Here is an 18,435-nt window from a genome sequence, read left to right as displayed (position 1 = left end):
GGGGGGGGGGTTCTTAAGAAGCAGCTCTGCTTTGCAGCAAGACCTACCTGGCAGTTTTCTGCTCTTTCTGAGGCTTCCAGGCTGGTGGATGGATCTGTGATTGGATTTGTGCTTGTACCTGGTTCAGCGGGCAGGAACCTAAGTGGAAGTCAAACCTGGGACAGCTGATGGCCTTGGAGCTGGCCTTGGGCTGCTGGGACTGTGCCCTGGAGCTCTCAGGGGGCCTCCTGAGAGGCTGGATTTATTGAGTCCTGGAGGGAGAGGTGGTACACCCGGCATGTTAATGCTGACCCAAGCTTGGCACTAGCTGCTCACATGTGTGCTGGGGTTGGCTAATTAGCTAGGGCTGAACTGCTGTTGGGTTGCAAAGCTGATTTTGAGTGGTTGTTTCTGGTTTTGTGGGTTTTGTTCTGTTTTTTGTATTTTTAGTTTATTTTTATTTTCAGTTATCTCTATACCCAATGTGGGGCTCGAACTCATGACCTTGAGATCAAGAGTCGCACGCTCTTCTGACTGAACCAGCCAGTGGTTGTTTCTTGACCTGAGTTCTCTTCCCTTCCCCGTTGCCCCAGAAGGGGTAGCTTTTAAGGGCAGGCCCCTGACAAACTGCGAAATGAGGCTGGATTGGTTTTGGGGTACAGCCATCTCTCTCAGCTGCCCCAGACCTCTAAGATGTATTGGGAACTGAGAGAGAGAGAGAGTGCATGTGTGTGTGTGCATGTGTGTGTGTCTGGGTAGGTAATGGGAATGGTGGGATTCCACATCCCCCCTCCACCTAACTCTAGACCTAAGGCAGCCAGCCAATGCCCTGTCTGGAATTTGCCCCTTCCCACCTTTCTTTACCTACTTGGAGATGTTTTAGGAATAATTTGATTGCATTAAAAAGTGTCCTGGGCTTTTAGGATAACATGTGGGAGTTGTAAGTTCTTATATGACTGGGATCTACTTAAAAGTATCCTTTCCTGGGTGCCTGGGTGGCTCAGTCAGTTGTCTGCCTTCGGCTCAGGTCATGATCTCAGGGTCCTGGGATTGAGCCCCACATCAGGCTCCCTGCTCAGCGGGGAGTCTGTTTCTCCCTCTTCTTCTGCCCCTCATGTCGCCCCCCCCAAATAAATAAAATCTTTTTTAAAAAAGTATCTTTCCCTCTGCTCTTAAGTTGGATTAATGTGGTTAAGACGAACTTGAGTTTTAGAATCGGGCAGATCTAGGTTCCAGTCCAGCTCCATTTATTAGCTCTGGCATCTTGGGGAAACTGTCTAGCCTCTGGAAGCCTCGGTTTCCACATTTATGAAAAGAGAACATTAATAGTTTGTGCTTTGTAGGGTAATAGGAGTGTGTGGAGTAACGTGTGTTTACTTACTGAGGGTGCCTGGATCTCACTATAAAGTTGTCACCTTGTGTGTTTGCTGTGATTTGCCTTAGCTATATATGATGTGCTGAATTCTGTTCATGTTCAGGGTATACATATCTTCAGGTAAAGAGAACACCAGGACGGGTTTGTTGAGGAGGTCTTTTGGCCAAAGCTGACCGGCAGTGGACCGAGTATCAGCAGCCCTCTCTGGAGGAGCCTTGGAGGAGAGGGGGCTTTGTGTAGCTGAGGTCAGCAGACACGCTGGTGCCTCTTGTAACAATGAGGCCATAAGGCATCCTTCTGGGCTTTCCAGCCCGACCAAGCTCTTGGAGCCAAAGGGAGGAATTTCACGCTTACTCTGGGGACCACCTACTTGTTAAAGGAATGAGTTACCAAAATGGGACAAAGGTGCTGTAGGGTGAAACTCAACCCCTGGCATTCTGAATGCTGCTAAATCCCCTTGGAGCCCTCTTTATGGGGCTCTTGTTTCTGTCTCTCTCCACCCCAAACCATCGGCCTTGCACCTGGCACCGTCTGTAGAGGCTGCTTCTCCCCTGGGACACTGTGGCAGCGAGAAGCAGCAAGTTCTTGCCCTAGAACTTCATCATCAGTTTTGTAATGTGGGCCTGTGGCTCTCCCCGGCTCCTGGGCTTCTGTACTGCGGCTGACAGGAGCTGGTTATCTCCGGAGTGCCTGCAGATCTGGTTTGGGCCCCCCACGAGAGGCTCCTGAGGCTTGGTGTTAGCACCCTATCGCAGGAGAGGAAGCCTGGCTCTCCTGGGGGGTGGGGGTGGGGGGAGGTGCTCTGACCAAGTCAATGGTAGAGCCAAGGTTCAAATAAATCGATTTTACTTTTCTCTCTAGGGCTGTGCTGCCTCCCTCTGGAGCCTCCCGGGCTTTGTGGTCCCCTGGCCCACTGCTAGAGGAGACTGCATTCCCTGGGATTTGTGTCTGCCCTTACTTTCATTCAAACTCAAGTTCTGGGCCATTTTGCAGACCATGGAGGCTGATCTCAGAGGGTGAAATCTAGAGAGAGGAGGCTTGCTTATGGCTTTTTTTGAGTAACTCTTTTTTTTTCTTTTTTTTTTTTTGGTGTGGAAAACATTGAAGCCCATACAGTACATATGATATGCATGGAGTAAAGTGCGTCAGATAAATAAATAAACAGCTGGTTACACACTCTGGGACCTGTGTTTGAACCCCAGCCTCAGCATTTCTTAGTTGTATGACCTTTGGGCCTTCTTTCCAGGCCTTAGTTGTCTCACCTCTAAAATCGGTATCATGTTAGTACCTATCTCATGGTACCCAGAGAAAATGTAAGTAACAGGGCCTGGCACATACGTAAGCCATCAGTAAGTGTTATTTGTGTCATAGAGTTGTGAGGATTAACTGAAATAATGCATGTAATTAGCATGAGGTCTGGCACCACTTTGAACTTCATTTAAAGTTGGCTGTTCTATTATTATCATTCCCAGATAGACAAGGAAAGGTGGGGTTCTGCAGGAGTGCTCTTGCAGTCTTTGAAGGTGGATTTTCTTAATAGGCCCCAGCAGTGGCTGGAGGAGGTGATGCTCTTGAGAATACCTCCTGGGAGGGAAATAGTTAACATACCTGTCTGGTGGGAAATGAAGGTAGCCAAACCCTTTCCCTTCCCCAGGGGTTACTGCTAAGCCTACAGTTGGGCTTGCTCACTCATCCACACCAAAGGATCTCATTCCGCTCCGGCCCTGGGGTTTCACGGGAACAATTGCCTTGAACAATAGCCAGAAAACGAGTTCCACCAGTCTGGGCTTTTGCAACTGAATACAGCTGTCTGGCGGGGGGCACAGGGCCTTGAAAGTGAGCTCTGCTGTGATTCTGGGGCGGAACTGGAAAAGTAAGCAGGTAAGGCCCGGACACAGCCTTGGTGGCTCTGTAGCGTGCGTTCAGCCACCAGGAGAGAGGCAGAGAGCGGGGCTGGCCCGGGCTGCTCCTGAGGGCAAGAAGGGCCTTCTGGAAGTGGACCAGGCTTTGCGGTTTGGGGGTAGGGTGTTAGCAGCTGCTGCTTGTGAAGACTGCTTTTAAGAACCATAGTTACAGTAGTTCCTCCTGGCTAACCTGCTGTGGCTTATCACTGAGCAGAGAACGAATATGTATCTGCAACAACAGTGATTGATTTTTTTTTTTTTTTTTTTTACAACATTGGTTAGCACGTCTTTCCCTTGAGTAAACAACATTATCTCACAGGGAGTCCGTTTGAAGAGTGTAATGACCCTCTGGACCCTTCAGTAACTCCTCAGAGCTGGAGTCTTTTGCTGAAACGCAGGATTCCTCACGCATGGGTGTGTAAATCCTAGTGGAAAAATCCGTTTAATCATCCCTCTAACCTTGGGATTCCATTTTGCTTTTTTGCTTCATGGGAGATGAAGTTATAAATATGAAATCACATTAATTCAGGACCATTAGAAATTCCTGCTGCATTCTGGGTACTCCCTGGAAGAGCTTGATATTAAAAATGTGTCCAGATTAGAGGTGGTTTTTCGGGGAGGGGGTGCACGGGTGAAGGCACGTTTCTCTCCTTGGTTCTGTGGAATGCGCACTCCCCACAACAGGGAGGAAAACAGGGAGTGTGAGGGGCTAAGATAATTTATGATGCTTTCACCTGCGTTCTCCGTAGCAGATAGCTTGTGTTTGTTTGGCTGTTAAAACTGTGCTTTAAACCTTCTGAGTGGCATTTGAATTCCTGACACAGTGATGTCAGCATGTCTTGTAAGACTGAAACAGGATCCTCCTGCTTATGGGCATTTCCATTTTTGAGTGGATTTTCTGATCACTTTTGGAGAATCTTTTCTCTTCACATCTGTCTTTCAAGAAGTAGTAGACGGGCGCCTGGGTGGCTCAGTCAGTTAAGCGTCTGCCTTCGGCTCAGGTCATGATCCCAGGGTCCTAGGATCGAGCCTTGCATTGGGTTCCCTGCTCTGCGGGGAGCCTGCTTCTCCCTCTCCCTCTGCCTGCCGCTCCCCCTGCTCCTGCTCTCTCTCTGCAAATAAATAAATAATTTTTAAAAAAAAGAGGTAGTAGACAAACAGTCAAGTAGACTAACCATGGTTGTGGTCAAAATGAGGTCTCTTCTTGATGCACTTGGCTGCTGTCAGCTGGTGGAGGTTCTTTTGTGATTTGACCTGCTAGGAGACAGATTTCCAAGCCGATCTATATGTACTCGATTTTGGATGAACTAGAAGGTTGCCTGGAGTCTGGTTTGAAAACCACCCTTCTGATGACCTCTGGGCCCTAAGCCTCTGTTTTATCCAGTGGAAAATGAAAGTGGAAAAATACATGTAATGTGCCTAGTACAGTACCTGGCTTTTGGTAAACACCTTCAGTGGTGGCTATAAATATTAGGTAAGATAGCATTCTATTCCTTTGTGGATAAATAGTGCAGTCTAATGCAAACTCTATATTGTGACTTGGATTGTTGCCCCTATAGGAGGGTCTGCAAATTCAAATTGCAGGGCCAGCCAGGTGAGTGAAGAGGTTCAGGTGGGGATTGTGTCAAATGGGAAAGCGTGTCTCTGTCCAAAAAGGGCCGCTGCTACTCAGGGCTAGCTGATTATCTCCTGTGTATGAGATATTGGCACCTATTCCAAGCATTTAAAAGATTGTGTGGGCTTAAAAAAATATTTGGAGGGGTGAAATTAGCAGTGAAGAAACCCAAAGACTAGAAAGTCTAGTTACCTTTTGGGCAGTTTTTACTGACTGGGAGGAGATGCTCTGAGACCCGTAGGGACCTTCATATGCCCATTTGCCTCTGTACCAACTTTTCTATGAGCTTAAACTCCTAGGATGTCAGTTAGAAAGCAACCTCCGAGATGGCTGCATCCAGCTCCCTCATTCTACAGACATCTGGGACCTAGAGAGAAAATGAGGTCTCCAGACTCAAACAGGAAGTAGTTCTGGGGAGGGCTGGGGTCACGGCCTGGCTCTCCTGGCCCCTTGATGTCACCACTTCCATGCCTCGAAGGAGAGTGTGGCACAGCAGAGAGCGTTGGTGGGCCTGGGATCTGGCACACTGCAGACTGTCACTATTACCTGTGCTGGCATCCAGCTGGTGGCTTGAGGGGGGGGGGTACCAAAGGCTGTAGAAATGTCTGGAAACCGTGCAGTTGCTAGTTGGTGCAGTTTCTCTTTGCTCATCTCCCTGCGTTACATTTCCGTTTGTGTCTGGGCTCTGTGTTTGCCTTTCACATCCCCTGGCCTTGCTGTCGAGGGTAGGAACACCTGGGGGTCATCACCACGTTCATACATACTGCCTTGCACGATGACTGACACGTAGAGGGCGCTGACTGACTGGGTAAGGTGAACAAATGAATCCAAGGTCCCTGGCTCAGGATCCAAAGATAGTGAGTTTAAGAGTCTTGAAGAACAAGGGCAAATGTGTGATGGAGTTCCTTCCACCCACCCATTGGCTACAAATAGGTGAAGGTTGTTTTCCGTTCCAATCACTTGTCACTCCTGTTGTGCCATTGTTTGACGGCCAGTGGGAGGCGTTCATTGAGAGAAAGGTGCACGCCTGATCTGCCTGAGAAGCGGTGTGTTTGCATTGATGGTTTGAAGCATCTTCTTGCCATTTCTCTAGCTGTCTCTGCCAAAGAATTTATAGGGCATAAACATGATATGCTGTCGTGGGGAAAAAAAAAAAAAAAAGGGAAACCAGCCAGGCTCTGGATCCCATGTTTTTCTGAATTTCCTATAATACAGCCCATGAGGCAGGAGGAGGGCCTGGGGTTCTGCTCTGCTCCTCTCCCCAGGATGTCAGATACAGTGAGATTTGGGGAGCACTTTTGGAGTAGCTTTGGAAGTCTTAAAATGTAGAGCAAAGGTGAACTGGAGTTGGGGAAAACTAGTAAAAAGAGGAGGTGTGCTCTTTTGGGTTCATTTATTCTTCTGGTCACCCATATAAAAATTCATTCATTCACAAAACGAATTCTACCATAATAGTTTTCTAAATGTCTAAGGAGTGCTCTTGTGCTCAAAAGGAACGTCTTAGAATTCATTAGGTTTTACTGTTCAATTTACTAAAGCTTTGATTTTTAAACCTAGGTTTTCTTATAAATCTCACCTATAAACCAAGTGTTTTTGTATAAATTAAGATGATTTCCACTTGTTATTTGGTTAGTACTTTGTTAATTTAGATTGAACAAATTGAATTTTGACAATTAGTACTGTTTGGAAACTTGGATAATTAAGTTTCCTTAAATATTTTAGACTCATAAGTTCAACATGCCTGGTTTCCTCAAGCTCTTCAAACATCTGACAGGGTGGACTTACCAGCCTAACAAGCAAAATCTTTCTGAGTACTTAACTCTTGCAAATCAAATAAACTAAAGTTAAAATGTCATAAATTAAGTTTTCTCAAACACTGTAATTCTTTTTTTACAGGCTGACCCCCAGTCCTTAAACCTTTCATCTTAAAAATCTCAAACCAGAAATGAGGAGTCATTTAAAATGGAAATCAGAGGACTGTTTTTATTTAGATTCCTTTAATATGCCCCATATTCTTTTAAGTATTATAAATATACAGAGATTATCCCAGTGATCACAAAGATTTCATCCTGTACTTAAGTATTCATATTGTGATTTACTCCCTCAGCTCCCCTCCTCTTTTTAAACCTTCCCAAGGATTTAAAGCCATCTGCTCCCAATGAAGGGGAATAGGTTTGTCATCTCCAGTGGGCTCCGAACCACTGTACGGGTTCAAGAGCAAGACGCAGGGATGGTCACATCGTATTCCAGAATGATTGTTCCAGAGCCATAGCTGAATACACTGTAGTTCTTTCCGCTGTGTACCCTGGGTCCCTTGAGCCTCTTAGCTGGCATCTCATTTCACCATGCAGCAAACACAGATCCTCTGTGTTCCTTTCACATTTCCGTTGTAATCCATTTCTGTAAGCCCTTTCGACATTGCTCACCCGGACCTGGGTCAGTGGACTTTGGCACCCCGGGTGCAGGTTGTACCTAATTGCCTTTGCCACTTGATTTGATGCAACTAATGTTCTTCCTGCCTGAATGAATTCTGCATGCTTTCTACATTTTTCCTGTCTGACTCTTCAGCCACATGTCTGGAGTCATTTTACAAACAAATGGCAGTTCCCAGTTCGGTAGCATGAATATACCAAGTGACAGAAACTGAAGCAAACTAGTTTTGAAAACAAAAGAAAGGAATTTATTAATGGGTGCTTCTGTCTCCCCAGAGCCTCAGGTATGGCTGGATCGAGGCACTCATGTGACAGTCATTCCTCTCAACTCTGCTTCCCTCTGTGCTAGCTGCCTTCTCGGGCAGGTGAGGGTGAAGTGGCCCCTGGAGGTTCAGGCTCCATCTGCATCTCTTCCAGAGGTGTGCTTTGTTCTTCTCTGCATCTCCTGTGTGGTCATGCAGGCTGGGGGAGTGCCGTCTTTAGGCCAAGTTAGAAGAGATCATTCCGGCACTTGACAGCTCTTCAGAAGTTTATGGATGCCGTGAGTATCTGAGAGGGGCCCAGAAGAGCCAGCGTCTAGCCCCCACGTCCCCTTGTTAGGGCAGCACCGTTATCCCAGGGCAGCTCCTGCAAGGACTTTACCTTCAAGTCCCATCTTGGAACTCACTGACTCTGATCTTGGTGGCTCGTGATCCCTTACAGCCTGAATTTGGGGGAAAGGACAAGTTGGAAATAACTGATTTTTACATCCAAACGGACTTGCCAGTATCCCAAAAGATCGAGAAGGGAGGGAGACATGGCTGGTTCTCCATATGCAGGGACGGCTGGTCTCTGGCACAAAGAGAGCTTCTTGCTCAGCCCGGGCTGCCCTCGGTGTCACTGCATCCTCATCCCTGGGGTCCCCACGCCCGCCTTCTGTGGCGGCATCCCCTGGCTTCTCCCTGTCCGGGCCAGCTCAGTCAGGGCAGCCCCAAGATGCTGCGGGCACCGATGTGGGAAGCATCACGTTTACAATAAGCGCCACATGCCCTTCTGGAATAACAGCTTGGTGTTGAAAGGCCATACGGGAGGAGCGGGTACAATTTCAAAGCAAAAACTCCGGGGCTTGGATTCATGGGCATCTGTTACTAACTTCCCGCCTTCTCCCTGCCAGCCACACTCCTCTCTTCAATCCTCTTTCTTCTTCACTGGATTATAGGAAATTTTAGATATATTAAATTGCTAACCCCAGAGAGCAGATGAAATTAAAGACTCCTGTGACTTTTTTTTTTTTTAATCATCATGAGAGCCAATTTGGGTCCTTTTTCATCTGTTAGGTCATGCTCTCTCCAGCGGAGCTTAACATGGTTGCCAGCCTAGTGGTATCATCCACGTGTCCCCCCATAAAGAAACTGAGGCCTAGGAGTTGTGGCTTGTCAAAGAATGAGCTGGGGGGAGGAGGCCGAGCTCAGAGGCCACAGATGGTGGTAACTTGTTGTGGGAGCTTGTCCTGTCTTTCTTCTGCATAGAAGTTCAGCCCGGAGGGGTTGCATAAGCATGTACTATGCGCCTGGAGGTAGAGGGGACATGGCTCACAAAGGGGTGAGGTTGACATTGCTGCAGCATCGCCTTGCAGGTGGAGGTGGGAGTGCGGAGATGGCCTGTGGATAAGAAACTCCGAGCCTCGGCCTCCGCCCGAGAAAGTGAGCCATGTCACAATCTGGTGTGCCCTGAAAGCTGACATGGTGGAAAGCCATTTGGCATCACAGTAAAGAAGGTGGCTCTGGAGTCAGAATGGCTGGATCCAGGTGCTGTTCCATCTTTTACTGGCTGTCTGGTCTAGTGCAACCTTGCCTGCCTGCCTGCCTGCCTTTTTTCTTTCAAAGATTTTATTTTATTTTGGAGAGAGAGCACACACGTGAGTGAGGTGGGGAGGGGAGCAGAGGGAGAGTGAGGTGGGAAGAATCTCAAGCTGACTCTGTTCTGAGTGAGGAGCCCGACCCTGGGCCAGATCCCATGACCCCAAGACTGCGACCTGAGCCGAAACAAGAGTCAGGTGCCCAACCAACTGAGCCACCTGGGCACCCCACCTTTCTTACCTTTCTAAGCCTCAGTGTCTCCACCTGTACAATAGGAAAACAAGAATACTCACCTTTTTCCACTATATCAAGTAGATCAGATTACATTTATATCGGATGCTTACTTTGTATTCACTCGACTTCTCATTCCCATGAGTTTAAATTCACAAGTGTTTACTGAGCACCTGCTCTGTGCCCACCACCCTGCAACCAAACAAATGAGAAAATATGGCAGGCTTGGTTGGGGTGTGGGACGCGAGCACTGTAGGCCCAGGGACCAGGGGAGGCCTTTCTGAGGAGGTGACGCTTAACAAGGAGGCAGGGGCGTGTCCAGGAAGAGGGACAACAACTGTAGAGTCTTGAACACAAGAACCCTGTTGGCATAGAAGAAGCACATGCGACTGGAGCCAGTGAGCGATGAAGAGGTGGGCCCGAGGCAGGACTGGAGAGGGAGGCCGGATCGGAGGCTCTTGAGCACCAGAGGAAGGAGTGTGGGCTTTAAGTGCCTGAGAAGCCCCTGGAGGGGTAGTAAGCTGTGGAGCCATAGGATGTGATTCATGTTTCAGAACGATGGTCCTGGCTGCCGTGAGGAGAACGGACTGTTAGGGAGAAGTGGGGCACAGAGCCCAGCGGCCTCTTCGCAGTCGCCCAGGCAGAGCTGAGACCAGCTGGAAGTGCAGACAGCAGGAGAGGTGGAGGGCTGGGCACGCGCGGATACATTTTGCAGGTAGACGCCGTAGGACCAGGGGATGGGTTAAAAATCTTGGTGGTGGTGGGACATGATGAGGAGAAAGAAGAACCATTGCTTGGAGGTTGGACTTGAGCGGTAGGCGTGGCCTCAGTGGATTTGTGGCCTGAGAAATGAACTCTATTTTCAATGTATGCTGGGATGCTATTAGAGTTAGAAGCGCTAATCGAATTGACAGGTGTCTGCTGACTTCTGGGGCTTTCCTTCCCTTGGCATTTCACTCCAGGAGTGGAGTCCAGAGAATTCGTAGAGCAGCTCATCTTTGCACTCTGACCCCGGGGAGAGTGCCGCTCTTGACTCTGTCTGTTTCCAGCAGTACCCAAGCCCACCGCTCTTCCTCTGCCACTAGGTCTGCGAAGTAGCCATTGGCTTCCACAGAGTTGCCAAGATGGAGTTGAGGATGGGGTAGGAGGCAGGTAGGGTCTTCAGCTCCCTCTGCTCAGGACAGCACGCTCCATCTGGGGGACAGTCCGTCTCAGCCACTTCACCCAGCTGCCAATCCAGAGCAGCAAGGATAGACGGTGCCCTGGAGGTGAGTCACGTTAGAGGCAAAAGAGGCAAAAGAGCTTCGTCTAGGGCTTTTTGACACAGGCGCCTTCAGGGCTGGTATGTGCTTGTCTGTATTGTTGGCCTGAGCTGACCCAGCATGAGGTGTGGGTGCTCAGGATGTGTTTGTCTCGGCAGCTGGGATGACAGCAGCTCCGTCAGCAGCGGGATCAGCGACACCATAGACAACCTCAGCACCGATGACATCAACACCAGCTCCTCCATCAGTTCCTATGCCAACACACCTGCGTCCTCTCGCAAAAACCTGGATGTGCAGGTAAGCAACAGCCTCCTCCCGTGGCCCCTGCCAGCAGGGAGCCTCGGGCTTGAGGACCAGGGGGGCCATTAGGGTGAGCAGCATCCCCAGGTCCATGAGATGAGGCCTGATCACCTGCTCACTGCCTGTGTTCTTATCTCACTAGCCCGGGCCTCCACCTGCAGAGAAAGGGGGGTCAGGCAATGGGGCACTAGAAACAGGAATGGGGAGGCCTCACCATTGTCTGTGAAGGTCTTGATAACCTATTTCCTTCCTGGACTTTCATTTCAGAGTCTGTTTTTGGTTTGTTTTGTTTTAAAGAGGATGCTGGACTCCTTTGGTCATTCTTAGCCTGGAGTGTGTGTCCTCTCCTAGCCACAGCGAGCCACCGCTGACCAGGGTACATGCCGACCTCCCCAGAGTGATGGCGTGGGAGCAAACATTGACAGCCTCGGCCTGGAAGACCAATAGCTCCTGACCAGAGGTTGGGAACTGTTGGTCTGAAGGTCACGTCCTCATGCTGATATTTGTCCATTGGCTTATGGTATCCCCTTCTTTTAAACCAGATTCCATGTCAAGTTTTATATCTATCTTTATTTATTTATTTATTTATTTTAAAGATTTTATTTATTTATTTGACAGAGAGTGTAAAAGCAGGGGGGTCGCAGCAGGGCGAGGGAGAAGCAGACTCCCCGCTGAGCAGAGAGTCCAACATGGGGCTCGATCCCAAGACCCTGGGATCATGATCTGAGCCAAAGGCAGATGCTTAACTGACTGAGCCACCCAGGCGCCCCTGATTCCATGTCAAATTTTAAAAATTGCATTATTTCACATGAAAATGAGATTCTGGTTTCTCTTAAAGATCAGAATATATTGCTTTCTTGAGCCTATATTCTCCACATGGCAACAATCAACAGGTGTCCAAGTGTCTGCCCCCTTCAGACAGGGAGCCCTTGTCTCAGCGTGCCCCAGCTGCTCCTGACCAGCCGCCCCCTTCAATATACCTGTCAGACCCCGGGGTGCTTGAGTTTTCAACCCCTACTTTAAAACTCTGAGACGGTATGTCTCGGATACTGTGCTCTCCCTTCTTTTGCTTCCAAAGTGGTTTCATGTGGGTGCTTTCACGCACCTTCACAGCGCTCCTTCGTGGGCAGAGGGGTTGGTTCTAGCAATCACATTTTGCTAGGAGAAGAGTGAGGTGCCATCCTCATAGCCAGTCCCCAAGCTGGGACTGACCTGCGCAAGGACTGGCCAGCTCTGGTGGCCCTGGCTTATGTGGCCTGGGATCTTGTTCATGATGGGTCCTTCCCACCGGTGGGGGCCACTGCCTCCGGTGAAACCACGCGAAGCTCTGATTGGAACACAGTCTCCCACAGGAGCCTGGGGGAGGGCAGAACTGACACTTGTCCCCTTCCTTCACTCCCTTCCACGCCAGCTTCCTTTCTCACTTGTTTCTCTGCGAGACAGGAGGTTCTTTGGAAATTTCTATGCTTTCAAAAGTATCTTTTTTTTTTTTTTTTTTGAAGACAGGGCTAAATAAAGAACGTGTCAGAGTGTGGGAGTACTTGTGTCCCACAGAAATGTGGACGTTGACTGCCTGAGGAAATATGTTGGGTGTCGCCTCTGGGATTGCCTGTGATTTCTTGAATTTGCACTTTCTCCAGAATTTCTAATTATTTTTGAGTGAGAGTTGAATTGTGATGGTAGTGGTGAAAAAAAAAAAAAACACGACCCAAATGAAGGAGGCACAAGGTGTTGGGGGTGCTGATAATATTCTATATCTTGATCTGAGTGGTAGTTATGGAAGTAGGTTAATTTTATAAGACGTATTCAGGCTATATACTTAACATTGTGCATGTGATATATGAATGCTATACCCCATTTTAAAAGGGTAATTAAAAAAAAAAATACGTAAGCCACGCTGCTTGAGAGTGATCACTGTTTGATCAGTGATTAGACACAAGTTAGAAACACAACCAGCCTGTGTCCCTGCCGCCTACCCCCTTCCAACTTTCTTCCTTTCCTCGTGGACACTAATTTTTTTTTTTTCTGAGAGTCTTTTTAATTTCAGGGTAACAGTAACAAGCTCTTAGACTCTCCTTAGATACAGAGGTGGAGAACCAAGAGGAGAGGGACAGACAGGTTGAGGGGGGCGGCTTGTGGAGAGAGAGGGAGAAAGAGGGTGGGGGAGGGAGGGAGAGATGAATATCAATAGGTTTCTCTTTTGTCTACTTTTGGAGGTAGTCTTGCTTTTAAGATGCAGGTTGAGCCAACAAAACACTGATAGAAGAATCTCTTGTCTTTGTTTCCCTCCCACAAAGGTGGGATTGGCATCTGTTTTCCGTATTGATACAGAGTAAGCATCAGGGATTTACAAATGATACAAATGATTTCATCTGATAGACTCAGATTTGGTTAAGGCCAGTGCCTGCTCCTCTTTGACCAGCTCTTTGCCTTCAGAAAATGTCACATCAGGAAAAGTTCAAGAATACTACACAAACATGTCTTTTGATCAGTTTCAGAAGGTTAATTTCAAGGGATGGAAAGGGTTTAATATTCGTTGGGTTGGTTTGTTTTGTTTTTGTTTTTTGGGTTTGTTTGTTTTGCTATAAAACTGCCTGAGTTTAAAATATTTAAATAAAAACTAAGCCAGTAGGTCTTGGAATACAGTAAATGCGGACTTGCACCAATAGTTACAAAGATTCCCAGGGAGGTGGTTTCTCTGGCATCCCTTTGTTCCTGTCCAGGGAGTATCTCCAAATATTTGAATCAGTGTAAATTGCAGCCCCGTCCCCTCCTCCCCTCATCCCACTCTGAGGAAAGCCAAGGGCCATTACTCCTCTCAGAGCAGCACCAGGCAACGGGAAGATGTGCGCTGCCATCATTCCCAGGGGCTCGTTCAGGTTTCTGTCACAGCCTGGCTTCCCCCATCGAACGGGGAGTGCGCAGTGTCCCAGGCGAGGCAGGGAGAGGCAGGAAGCCGCAGCTCAGCACGTCTGCCGGGAAAGGAGGTTGAGGACAGGTTGCCTGGCCAGGTTTGCTATTGGAAAAGCTGCTGAGGAACTGCTAAAAGGAAATCCATCCAAGGAACAGGGAAGTTACGGTCCAGAAGCCCAAAGAGCAGCCTTGTTAGCCGAGCAGATCACAGGGGAGCTGTCCTTGAGAGACGAGAGCCCCCTTTGTCTGTGAGTGACTGATCTTCTCAAGGATGTGGAGGGGCACTGAGGGTGCCCTCGGCGGGATGCACATGCCCAGGTGTCCGGCACCAGGCCTCCTATCACTGCTCCCAAGCTGGGCAGAGAATCTCCTGGCTTGAGGTCTGACAGCCTTTCGACGGACTTCCTCCATGAGGACTGGTGAGTCCAGCTGGGCCAAACCAGGTTGCAGGGTCAGGGAGAAGGGGTTGAGCTCCTGGTTCTGTGGCATCCTCAGATAAGCTAACCAGCCTCTTCAAGCCTCTGCCTCCTGGTCCGTAAAATCACAGCAGTTAGACTCGTCTCAAAGGAGGAATGTGGTAGTGACATGGAAATACTTTATCTGAATGTGCTCTCGTGGTATTTCATTCTTGGTAGGTACTCAGGAGTTTTCTTTTTTTTTTTCTTTTCCTTCTTTCCTTCCTTCCTCTGGATTACCTGTCCCCCTGCCTCCCTCCCTCCATTCATGTCAGTAACCAAAGTTTGTGTTCTTAATATATCTTGCAATTCATTTTATATTTTGCAGCATTTTATTTTTAGGACAGAGGACTTGTAACAAACACATCTCTCTCCCCCACGTAATCATCTGTCCATTCATGTCCTTGGTCATTCAGTATTTCCTCTCAGTCTGTGGAAGGTTCCATTCCAGGTGCCAAGATACAGAGAAGCCTGTATCAAAATTCCTTTCATTTTCACTGCCTGTGAAGTTTTAATATATGAGAGGAGGAAGATAATTCCATGTGAGTTTAATTTTTGCTACTCAAGGAAATAAAATTCTGAATTCTGTGGCAAGGATCCCTGTCCTGTGTGAGGCCTCGAGTGAGCCTGGAGCTCTCTAGCTGTTCTCTGGATGTTGGTCTGGATGCAGGGATAGGGTTTGGCTGGGGGCAGGGAGGGATGCCCCTTCTGCCCACCTGCTAGGTGCTGCTGCTTATGACTATAGGCAAGTTACTTGCCTGTACTTTCCTGGTCTGTAAAATATGGATAATAGTACAAGCTCAGAGGATTAGATGAGCTAATAATGTATGCAGAAGGACACGGTGCCGACCTAGCAAGAGAAGTGGCAGGAGATAATGCTGATGCTGATAATTACTTCTGTGATGACTGCAGTTGCAACTTGAGCCAGTTCAGCATCTTGATCAGCAGGGGATGTGGGCGTGAAGAGGGCAGCGTCCCGGCTTCTAGAGGCTTGTGGCCCAAGAGCAGGAAAGACGAGTACCTTGTTCACCCTCATGCAGGACAAAAATGGAATAAAGACAACCAAGTGTTGGAGGTTTTCAGAGGTGGGAGAGTTGGTGACAAAAGAGCCACTGTGTGAGTCCCTCCACATTTAGTGACAACTATTTACCCTCTAAGACTCCTCTGTCTGTTGCATCTCCATTTTATGCACAGGTCATGACCTTAGAAGAGGTAACCCACTCCCTCCAAAGGAGGGAGCACCCAGTACCTGAACTCAAACTCAAGCCCGTGTTCTCCCCAACACATCAGGCCACGTGGCCCACCTTGGTTCCACCCTCTCACTCTCAGATCAGCCTCCCTTCTGTGGTCCCTGAGCAACCTGGGCCCTCAGTGGTGAACCCTCCAAAATTTCAGGCCTTCTCCCCACCTATGTTTGGTTGTTTCCCTACCTTCCCTCTGGGATGTTGAATGAGTAAGTGGACTTCCAGTTAGGGGCAATAGGAAAATCTTGCCAAAATTAGGTGCCATTTGAAATGAGAACAACTGTTGAAGGCATGAAGAGCCAAGGGAAGGATACAGCTCTTTGTACGTCCCCAGGCAGCTGCCCTGCTACCCTTCACTTGCCAGCTCTGGGAACAGAGAGGCTGGGAATTTTTCATCTTTTTTTGTTTTAAAGATTTTATTTATTCATTTGAGAGTGAGAGAGAGTGAGAGAGCACGAGCTGAGGGGGTAGGGACAGAGGGAGAGGGAGAAGCAGACTGCCCACCAAGCAGGGAGCCTGATGCAGGACTCGATCCCAGGACTCTAGGATCAGAGTTCTAGGGGTCGCACCCAGAGGGTAGGCTAGAGCTGCTTCAGTGCTGGAGTTGGGGAACAGAAGGAGAATCTACTGGGTGTAGGAATTGTGTGAGGTGCTGCTAGGCCTGCAGAAATGTCTCATGTCCTTGGACTTATTCTCCAGGAAGGCAGTGTGGCATAGTGGTTAAAATCTGGGCTCTGCATTTGAGACTCCCTAGAATCCTTGGGTCTCCATTTCCTCACTGTGTGGTCTTGGGTAATTTTCTTTTCTACTCTGTGCCTTAGTTTTCATATGTAAAATTGAAATATGAACTGTAACTTCCTCATGGATTCTTGGTGAGGATTAAATTAAATAATAAATGAAAAGCACTTTGGCCCAGTGCCTAGCACATAGTAAGTGCTTAATAAATGTAGTTGTCACTGCTACTACTCTTAGCATGACTACAATTTGATTAGGGAGAATAAGGTATGGGAGCATGCAAAGAATAACTAATATAGTAACCCAGAATGTAGTTAAGTGCTAAGTTTTCAGTATCTCCTGGAGTATGTTAGAATGTGTCAGAATATACTTGAACATAAACTCCAGGAAGTTAATGACTTGTATTTGTTCTTATTCATTTACTACAATGGGGTCCCAGGCCCCATGAGTTTGCCTGGCATATGGTGGCACCCAGGTAATACCTGCAGATTGAATGCTTCTTTTTTTTTTTTTTTAAAGATTTTATTTATTTATTTGACAGGGAGAGACACAGCGAGAGAGGGAACACAAGCAGGGGGAGTGGGAGAGGGAGAAGCAGGCTCCCCGCAGAGCAGGGAGCCCGATTCGGGACTCGATCCCAGGACCCTGGGATCATGACCTGAGCTGAAGGCAGTCGCTTAGCCAACTGAGCCACCCAGGCGCCCAGATTGAATGCTTCTAAAGGCAATCTCTTTCCTGCCTCAGGACCTTTGCATGTGCTCTTCCCCCTGCCTGGAATGCTCTTCCCTAGACTCTTCTCAGTAAGTTTGTTCTCACTCTTCAGGTTACTTCTTCAAAGGGGACTTACCTGACCACCGTCCCCCATCCTCCTCCTCATCAGCTAAATTACATCAGCGTATTTTTTTCTCTTACTCCTTGTCCTTTCTCTTATAAAATCTTCATAATTCATAATTACTCATTTATTTGTATTTATTTTTTCAACCTCTGCCTCTGTCACTGGATCGTAAACTCCAGGAGGGATGGGACTTAATCAGACCCGCAGATCCTCAGACCTTCCATGGCGCCTGGCAAATGGCGGGCTTTGAGGAGTTCTGGTTGAAGGAATCTACTGGAAGTGTTTAGAGGAAGGAACACGGGCTGGAGTAGTTGGGACAGGGAGTGGGTAACTTTAGTCTCTGCTCATCTATAAAACTGAAATGAAGGCAATACTATGTACTGTCGTGACGCTCCTTAACCAGAGAGTGGTCAGAATCAGAGATCGTTTTGTTGAAGTGTGCTGTAGCTTGAAAAGCATGTGTTCATTGGTTCCCTCCTTTACTCATCAAGCCTTGATGGAGCTCCTGCTCTGTGTTCAGATGCAGGAACACCCCGTCTGTGTCCCTTGCCACAGCTGAACGGGGGGATGCCCGCAGTCAGGGAGTGAGTCTTTTGTCCCCTCCTGTTCTGGTGCCTGGTACCTGGAGGGAACTCAGTATGTGTTTGAGGAATGACTGAACAAGTGAAGGCACCGTCAGGTTGCTGTGATGGAGGACTGGAATTTAGGGGGGGGTGCGGGGTTGAGGGGGGAGAGAGAGGCCGTGGTGGTGACCGAGAGGTGACTTAACTGGGGCTGCTTGTCTGTATTCAGCTTTGTCCCATACAGCGGTGAATCCACAGAGGAGAGCATCGATACCACTGCTGCTCTTGGATGAAAGGCATTAGGCCAGATTCTTGCTGGGTAATCATTCGGATTTCCTGCCCTGCTGGTGTTGCCCACTGTTGGTAGTTAAGCATAGCCAACACGGGCCTTGTCACTCAGTGTGGCCGCCCTAAAGTGTTGCTAACTCCCACCCGCATTCACTGCACTGTTTCTTCCTACTGGCATCCTCTTGGACCGGCCCCGGCCCCCTAGGGAAGCCCCCAAAGCCTTCTGGTTAGCTTTGTGCCTTTTCACTGCGGTGAATCATTAACATCACGCTTCTGTCCCCTCCTGGGTTCCATGGTCAGCGGGTCAGGGCTCTTCCAAAGAAAGCTAGCTGATTATATCCGTTGTCTGAACCAAATCCCACAAGAGGAGCGAAGCAGTGGCATATAAATGGAGCCAGGTGGGAGCAGGCACCTCTGGCTTTTGAGGATTTGTTTTCCCCCGGCCCCTCTCTCTCTCCCTGATCCG

At 48.4% G+C, this 18,435-nt stretch overlaps 1 protein-coding gene across 3 annotated transcripts in view; it reads left to right on the top strand.

The window, feature by feature from the left end:
- The window catches only part of NAV2 (neuron navigator 2), a 394,949-nt gene that overhangs the window by 309,240 nt on the left and 67,274 nt on the right, over positions 1-18,435 (top strand). For all 3 annotated transcript variants that reach the window (XM_044919653.1, XM_044919654.1, XM_044919651.1), the window contains one exon: positions 10,795-10,933. In XM_044919653.1, the coding sequence (XP_044775588.1) occupies positions 10,795-10,933 (139 nt within the window). The remainder of the gene's footprint in view (positions 1-10,794; positions 10,934-18,435) is intronic.

This window comes from Neomonachus schauinslandi, chromosome 11 (assembly GCF_002201575.2).
Source record: "Neomonachus schauinslandi chromosome 11, ASM220157v2, whole genome shotgun sequence".
Classification (NCBI taxonomy): domain Eukaryota; kingdom Metazoa; phylum Chordata; class Mammalia; order Carnivora; family Phocidae; genus Neomonachus; species Neomonachus schauinslandi.
This window is presented reverse-complemented; position numbering and strand designations above follow the sequence as displayed.